The 8,753-nt window shown below is 65.2% G+C and overlaps 1 protein-coding gene across 1 annotated transcript; it reads left to right on the top strand.

Moving 5' to 3' along the window:
• Positions 1-808: 808 nt before the first annotated feature.
• On the top strand, positions 809-8,184 carry B4GAT1 (beta-1,4-glucuronyltransferase 1; the record flags this gene model as incomplete). Its single annotated transcript, XM_082012386.1, has 3 exons — positions 809-925; positions 2,470-4,449; positions 7,993-8,184. 3 exons carry the CDS (start codon positions 809-811, stop codon positions 8,182-8,184), a joined length of 2,289 nt encoding a protein of 762 aa, XP_081868512.1.
• Positions 8,185-8,753: the final 569 nt, after the last annotated feature.

The following is an 8,753-nucleotide window of genomic DNA, read 5'->3' on the forward strand; positions in this document are numbered from 1 at the left end:
CCCAAGACATCAAGATACGTCGCAGCGCGATGTCACCGAGCCCAAGGGACCGAGGCTCGACGTCCCCAACTCGAGTCACAACTCAACGTCCCCAACGTCCCTGAGGGACACGGGCACCTCGTCACCGTTGTGACCCAAGGAACCGAGACCCAGCATGGTTCGATGTCGCCAAAGTGTCCCCGAAGGATGCAGACACCACCCGAAAGGACTGAGACACGTCACAGCCCAACGTCCCCAACGTCCCTGAGGGACGCGGGCACCTCGTCATCGCCTTGGCTGGAGGGACTGAGACACGTTGTGGCTTGACGTCCCCAAATGTCCCCAAGGGACGCGGGACCTCCTCATCACCATGGATCAACAGACTGATACACATCATGGTCTGACATCCCCAATGTCCCCAACACGAAGGACTGAGACCTGTCGTGGCCCAACGTCCCCAACGCCTCTGATGTCCCCGGAGGATGTGGGACCTCTTCATCACCCTGGATCAAGGGCCGGAGATCCCACCACAGCCTGATGTCCCCAGCGTCCCCAGTGTCTCCACTGTCCCCGAAGGAGGGGGGACACCATCACCCCCCTGGCTCAAGGGATGGAGACCCACCGCGGCCTGACGTCCCCCCGTGTCCCCACCAGCCCTGATGTCCCTGGAGGATGTGGGACATTGACATGACCTTGACTCAAGGGATTGAGACCCACCACGGCCCGACATCCCCGATGTCCCCACCGCGAGGGACTGGCCCCCATTGTCCCCAACGTCCCCACCCAAGCGACGGAGACACATGGTGGCCCGACAGCCCCCGTGTCCCCGATGTCCCCAAGGTCCCTTGGAGGCCCCACGGCCCCGACACCCCCCGGCAATAAAGTGGCCGCCGTCGTCCCTGTGCCCGTGGCAGCTTCTTTCCGGGAGTCCGGGGGGCACCCAGGGGTGGGGGGCACCCCGTATATTTAGGGGGGACCCAGGAGTCTGGGGGCACCGAGGGGTGGGGGGCACCCCATATATTTAGGGAGGACCCAGGAATCCGGGGGCACCGAGGGGTGGGGGGCACCCCATATATTTAGGGAGGACCCAGGAATCCGGGGGCACCCAGGGGTGGGGGGCACCCAATATATTTCAGGGGGACCCAGGACTCCGGGAGGAACCAAGAAATTGGGGGGCACCCCATATATTTAGGGGGGACCCAGGCATCCGGGGGGCACCCAGGGGTGGGGGGCACCCCATATATTTAGGGGGGACCCAGGCATCCGGGGGGCACCCAAGGGTGGGGGGGGACCACGGCGCACGAGCGCTGCGGAGACGCGATGGGCGGGGCGGAACAAGGGCACCCGGCAGGCCCCGCCCCGCGAAGGCCTAAGCCCCGCCCCTCGGGCCGCCTGGGTCCCGCCCCCGGGCGCCTGGGTCCCGCCCCGCGCATGCGTACTTCCTCCCGGCGACGCGCGCGGTGAGCTCCCGGCCCGGCGGGTCCCGGCCCCAAACTGGGCCCAGTCCCCCCCCCAGACTGGTCCCAGTCCCCCCCCCCCGCCCCAAAGTGGGCCCAGCTCCTTCCCTAGACTGGGCCCAGTGCCCCCCCCCTCCCCCGGCAAACTGGGCCCAGTGCCTCCTCCCCGCCCCTAAACTGGGCCCAGTGACGCCCCCGGACTGGGCCCAGTCCCCCCCGGGCTGCTCCCAGCACCCATACTGGTCCCAGTAACCCCCAGCACTGGCCCCACTCACTCCGCCAATAGCTCCCAGCACCCCCATACTGGTCCCAGCGCCGATACTGGACCAGTAACCCCCTATACTAGTCCCAGTAACTGTCTGTACTGGTCCCAGTAAGGCCATACTGGTCCCAGTAACCCAGCATGCCACACTGGCCCTGGCTTAGCACTGGTCCCAGTGACCCTGTAGAACTGGTCCCAGTGACCCCATACAGGTCGCAGTGCTCCCCAGCACCCCCCCAGTAACTCCCAGTACCCCCCAGCACCCTCCCAGTATACGCTTATGTACGCTCCCAGTGACCCCCGGTAGCCCCCAGCACCCCCCCAGTACCATCCCAGTCACCCCAGCACCCTCCCAGTGCCCCCAGCGTGCCCCAGCCCCACCAGTAACCCCAGTCCCCTCCCAGTAGCCCCACAGACCCCACAGCACCCTCCTAGCCCCCTCCCAGCAGCCCCCAGTCCCCTCCCAATTGCCCCCGGCACCCCCCCAGTCCCCTCCCAGTAGCCCCACAGACCCCCCCGGCACCCCCCAGTCCCCTCCCAGTACCCCACAGACCCCCCAGCACCCTCCTAGCCCCCTCCCAGCAGCCCCCAGTCTCCTCCCAGTAGCCCCACAGACCCCCCAGCACCCTCCTAGCCCCCTCCCAGCAGCCCCCAGTCCCCTCCCAGTAGCCCCACAGACCCCCCAGCACCCTTCTAGCCCCCTCCCAGCAGCCCCCAGTCTCCTCCCAGTTGCCCCCAGCTCCCCCCCAGTCCCCTCCCAGTTGCCCCCAGCACTCCCCCCAGTCCCCTCCCAGTAGCCCCCGGCCCAGACGCCGCAGGCCATGGGCCGAGGGCGGCTACTGGGGGGCTGCGCCTGGCTACTGGGGGGGCTGGCGCTGCTGCAGACCCTCTACCTGCGAGCCCTGCCCCCCCCCCGCTCCCCCCTCCCCCCCGGCGCCCCCCCCGCCCCCCCCCCGGGGGGTGCTGGACGCCTCGGGGACCTTCCGGGTGTATCGAGACCTTTTGGGGCCCCCCCCGAGCTGGGACCCCCCCGAACTGGTCCTGGCCACCCACGGCACCCCGGGGCGGGTGGCGGGGGCGCTGGGGGGGGCCGTGGGGGGGCTGTGGGGGGGCCCGCTCTCGGTGGCGGTTTTCGGGGTACCCGAGGAGGGGCTGGGGGAGCTGTTGGCCGTTTTGGGGGGGCCCTGCCGGGCTTTACGGGGTCGCTTACGGTTACACGCGGTGGTGGGGGCGGCCGCGCCCCCCCCCGCTCCCCCCCCCAACCCCGGCCCCCCCACCCCACGGGGGTGTCGGGGGGCCCTGCGGCGCCTGGCGGCCGCCGACCCCCCCAGTTACGTTTTGGGGGTGCCGTACCCCGGGAACCTGCTGCGCAACGTGGCCTGGGCGGGGGCGGCGGAGGAAAAGGGGGGGGGTCCCCCCCGCAACGGGGGTCTGGACCCCCCCAAAATCGGGGGGCGCTTCGTGCTGCTGCTGGACGCCGACGTGGCGCCCAGCCGGGGGCTGCGGGAGGGGTTCCTGAGGCTGCTGCGGGCGGGGGGCGCCCGGCCGGACCCCCCAAAACGGGGGGCTGGAAGGGTCTTGGGGACCCCCCCGGGGAGGGGGGTTGCGGGGGACCCCCCGGCTGCGGGGGCCGCGGGGTTTTGGGGGGACCCCCCGGGGAGGGCGGCTGCGGGACGCTTGGGGGACCCCGACGTCCTGGGGGTTCCGGGGGGCTTGGGGGACCCCAAAGGTTGGGGGGGCGCGGGGGGCTTGGGGGACAGACCCCCCCTCCCTGGTGTCCCCAGGGACCCCGGGGTGCTCAGCGCCCTGGAGGTCCCCAACAGGGTGGGTGGCCCCTACGCCCCGGAGGTCCCCGACGGCCTGGGGGTCCCCAATGTCCCCAACGCCCTCGGTGACCCAGGGGTCCCCGGCACCCCGGGGGTCCCCAACGCCATGGAGGACCCCAACGCCCTGGGGGTCCCCAATGCCTTGGAGGTCCCCAACATCTTGGAGGACCCCAAGGGCTTCCATGACCCAGGGGTCCCCAACGCCATGGGGGTCCCCAACGCCCTGAAGGACCCCAATGCCCTGGAGGACCCCAACGCCCTGGAGGACCCCAACACCATGGGGGTCCCCAACACCCTGAAGGACCCCAACGCCCTGGAGGACCCCAACGCCATGGGGGTCCCCAACACCCTGAAGGATGCCAACACCCTGGAGAACCCCAACACCCTGGAGAACCCCAATGCCATGGAGGTCCCCAAGGGCTTCCACGACCCAGGCGTCCCCAACGCCCTGGAGGACCCCAACGCCATGGAGGACCCCAACGCCCTGGAGGACCCCAACACCCTGAAGGACCCCAATGCCCTGGAGGACCCCAACGCCCTGAAGGACCCCAACACCATGGAGGACCCCAACGCCCTGGAGGACCCCAACTCCCCGGGTGCCACCACCCCATCCTGGGCCCGGGTGGTGTTTGTGCTGCCGGCCTTCGAGGTCCGTGCGGGGACACGGGTGCCGGGAACGAAGGCGGAGCTTCTCCAGCTGTGGGGCACGGGGGACGCCCGGCCCTTCTATGGGGCGTTGTGCCCTCGATGCCAAGCACCCACGGGCTACGGGCGCTGGTGGGCGCTGCCACCCGTCCCCCAACTGCGCGTGGCCTACGAGGCCCCATGGCGGGACCCCTGGGAGCCGTTCTACGTGGGGCCAGCCCACGGCGTGCCACCCTTCGACGAGCGCTTCCTCCAGTACGGCTTCAACCGCATCAGCCAGGTGCTGGGGGGCAGGGGACTGTGGGGTGGCGGGGGGCCTTGGGGTGGCCCAGGGGGGTTATGAGTGCTGTGGGGTGGCCGTGGTGACCACAGGGCGGCCGTGAGGGCTGTGGGTGCTGTGGGGCGGCCATGGTGACCATAGGGTGGCCGTGGGGTTTATGGGTGCTATGGGGTGGCTGGGGAGCCTTGGGGTGGCCCAGGGGGATTATGGGTGCTGTGAGGTGGCCGTGGTGACCATAGGGTGACCATGGGGGTTATGGGTGCTGTGGGGTGGCTGGGGAGCCTTGGGGTGGCCCAGGGGGGTTATGGGTGCTGTGGGGTGGCCGTGGTGGCCATGGGGTGGCCATGAGGGCTGTGGGTGCTGTGGGGTGGCCGTGGTGACCATAGGGCGGCCGTGGGGGTTATGGGTGCTGTGGGGTGGCTGGGGAGCCTTGGGGTGGCCCAGGGGGGTTATGGGTGCTGTGGGGTGACTGGGGAGCCTTGGGGTGGCCCAGGGGGGTTATGGGTGCTGTGAGGTGGCCGTGGTGACCATAGGGTGACCATGGGGGTTATGGGTGCTGTGGGGTGGCTGGGGAGCCTTGGGGTGGCCCAGGGGGGTTATGGGTGCTGTGGGGTGGCCGTGGTGGCCATGGGGTGGCCATGAGGGCTGTGGGTGCTGTGGGGTGGCCGTGGTGACCATAGGGCGGCCGTGGGGTTTATGGGTGCTATGGGGTGGCTGGGGAGCCTTGGGGTGGCCCAGGGGGGTTATGGGTGCTGTGAGGTGGCCGTGGTGACCATAGGGTGACCATGGGGGTTATGGGTGCTGTGGGGTGGCTGGGGAGCCTTGGGGTGGCCCAGGGGGGTTATGGGTGCTGTGGGGTGGCCGTGGTGGCCATGGGGTGGCCATGAGGGCTGTGGGTGCTGTGGGGTGGCCGTGGTGACCATAGGGCGGCCGTGGGGTTTATGGGTGCTATGGGGTGGCTGGGGAGCCTTGGGGTGGCCCAGGGGGGTTATGGGTGCTGTGGGGTGGCCGTGGTGGCCATGGGGTGGCCATGAGGGCTGTGGGTGCTGTGGGGTGGCCGTGGTGACCATAGGGCGGCCGTGGGGGTTATGGGTGCTGTGGGGTGGCTGGGGGGCCTTGGGGTGGCCTAGGGGTGTTATGAGTGCTGTGGGGTGACTGGGGAGCCTTGGTGTGGCCCAGGGTGGTTATGGGTGCTGTGGGGTGGCTGTGGTGGCCATGGGGTGGCCATGAGGGCTGTGGGTGCTATGGGGCGGCCATGGTGACCATAGGGTGGCCGTGGGGGTTATGGGTGCTGTGGGGTGGCAGGGGGACCTTGGGCTGGCCCATGGGGGTTATGGGTGCTGGGGGGTGGCCATGGTGGCCATAGGGCGGCCATGAGGACTGTGGGCGCTACGGGGTGGTCATGGGGCTATGGGTGCTCTTAGGGGGTCTGTAGGTGCTATAGAGGGTCTGGGGGTGCTCTGGAGGTCTGTGGGTGCTGTAGGGGGTCTAAGGGTGCTGTAGATAGTCCATGGGTGCTATAGGGATCTATGGGTGCTCTGTGACTCTATGGGTGCTCTACAGGGTCTATGGGGTCTGGGGGTGCTGTGTAGGGTTTATGGGCACTATGGGGGGGTCTGGGGGTGCGATAAGGCATCAATGGGTGCCATGGGGGGGGGGGGGTCTGTGGGTGGTGTGGGGTGCTATAGAGGAGCATCTATGGGTGCTGTAGAGGACCTGTGGGTGCTGTGGGGGTCTGTGGGGTCTATGGGTGCTATAAGGCATCTATGGGTGCTCTGGGGGTTCTCTGGGTGCTATAGAGCATCTATGGGTGCTGTGGAGGACCTGTGGGTGCTGTGGGGGTCTGTGGGGTCTATGGGTGCTATAAGGCATCAGTGGGTGCTCTGGGGGGTCTATGGGTGCTATAGAGCATCTATGGGTGCTGTAGAGGATCTGTGGATCTATGGGGTCTATGGGTGCTATAAGGCATCTATGGGTGCTCTGTGGGGTCTATGGGTGCTATAAGGCATCAGTGGGTGCTCTGGGGGGTCTGTGGGTGCTATAGAGCATCTATGGGTGTTGTAGAGGATCTGTGGATCTATGGGGTCTATGGGTGCTATAAGGCATCTATGGGTGCTCTGTGGGGTCTATGGGTGCTATAAGGCATCAGTGGGTGCTATGGGGGGTCTGGGTTGCTAGAGAGCATCTATGGGTGCTGTAGGGGACCTGTGGGTGCTGTGGGGGTCTGTGGGGTCTATGGGTGCTATAAGGCATCTATGAGTGCTCTGGGGGTCTGTGGGTGCTGTAGAGGACCTGTGGGTGCTCTGGGGGTCTGTGGGGTCTATGGTTGCTCTAAGGCATCAGTGGGTGCTATGGGGGGTCTGTGGGTGCTATAGAGCATCTATGGGTGCTGTAGAGGATCTGTGGGTCTATGGGGTCTATGGGTGCTCTAAGGCATCAGTGGGTGCTCTGGGGGTTCTATGGGTGCTATAAGGCATCAGTGGGTGCTCTGGGGGTTCTATGGGTGCTGTAGAGGACCTGTGGGTGCTATGTGGGTATATGGGTTCCGTGGGTGCTATAAGGCATCAGTGGGTGCTCTGGGGGTTCTATGGGTGCTCTAAGGCATCAGTGGGTGCTCTGGGGGTTCTATGGGTGCTGTAGTGGACCTGTGGGTGCTATGTGGGTCTATGGGGTCTATGGGTGCTATAAGGCATCAGTGGGTGCTATGGGGGTTCTATGGGTGCTCTAAAGCATCAGTGGGTGCTGTGGAGGTTCTATGGGTGCTGTAGAGGACCTGTGGGTGCTATGTGGGTCTATGGGGTCCGTGGGTGCTATAAGGCATCAGTGGGTGCTCTGGGGGTTCTATGGGTGCTCTAAGGCATCAGTGGGTGCTCTGGGGGTTCTATGGGTGCTGTAGTGGACCTGTGGGTGCTATGTGGGTCTATGGGGTCTATGGGTGCTATAAGGCATCAGTGGGTGCTATGGGGGTTCTATGGGTGCTCTAAAGCATCAGTGGGTGCTGTGGAGGTTCTATGGGTGCTGTAGAGGACCTGTGGGTGCTATGTGGGTCTATGGGGTCTGTGGGTGCTATAAGGCATCAGTGGGTGCTCTGGGGGTTCTATGGGTGCTGTAGTGGACCTGTGGGTGCTATGTGGGTCTATGGGGTCTATGGGTGCTCTAAGGCATCAGTGGGTGCTCTGGGGGTTCTATGGGTGCTGTAGAGGTCCTGTGGGTGCTATGTGGGTCTATGGGGTCTGTGGGTGCTATAAGGCATCAGTGGGTGCTCTGGGGGTTCTATGGGTGCTGTAGTGGACCTGTGGGTGCTATGTGGGTATATGGGGTCCGTGGGTGCTATAAGGCATCAGTGGGTGCTGTGGAGGTTCTATGGGTGCTCTAAAGCATCAGTGGGTGCTGTGGAGGTTCTATGGGTGCTGTAGAGGACCTGTGGGTGCTCTGGGGTTCTATGGGCGCTCTAAGGCATCAGAGGGGGGCCTGGGGTGCTCTAGGGGTGTGTGGGGGTGCCCTGGGTGCCATGGGTGCCGGTGCGTGTCTGTTCCCCCCCAGGCGTGCGAGCTGCACGTGGCCGGCTTCCGCTTCGCGGTGCTGGACGGCGCCTTCGTCGCCCACCGCGGCTTCAAGGAGGCCGGCGGCTTCCACGGGGCGCGGGAGGCCGAGCTGCGGCGCAACCGCCAGCTCTTCCGCCGCTTCCGCGCCGAGCTGCGCCAGCGCTACCCCCGCTCGCCCCGCCGCTGCTGACGCGTGCCCGCGCCGCCCCCCTCCCCTCCGCGCCGGGCCCCGTGGGTGCCCCCGCGCGCCCGTGGGTGGCCCCCGCCGTGCGCCCGCCGGGTGGCCTGACCTCAATAAAGATGGCCGCCTGCGCGCCGTGCCTCTCTGGGTGACATCATTGCGGGGGGGGCGGGTCCCTTTGGTCGCCACGGCGGTCGGTCTGGGATGTCGGGTACTGCCTCCAGTACAGACCAGTAACAACCAGTGCGGTCGGTAAGGGATGTCATGTGCCTATAAGGCGTGTGTATATACCACCCCTGTACTTAGATATAGGGGTAGATGTATATAAAAATAAATGTACAGATGCGTATAAAGGGTTTTTTATATTTATATTATACGTCTGTATAAATATTTTAAGTATTTATACAAACACGCACTATTTTATTAATATAATTAATAACATAACATTATAACATATTACAACGTAATATAATATAATATAATATAATATAATATAATATAATATAATATAATATAATATAATATAATATAATATAATATAATATAATATAATATAATATGATATAATGTGATATAAT

Source organism: Phaethon aethereus (assembly GCF_964289735.1).
Source record: "Phaethon aethereus genome assembly, chromosome: 37".
NCBI classification, from domain to species: Eukaryota; Metazoa; Chordata; class Aves; order Phaethontiformes; family Phaethontidae; genus Phaethon; species Phaethon aethereus.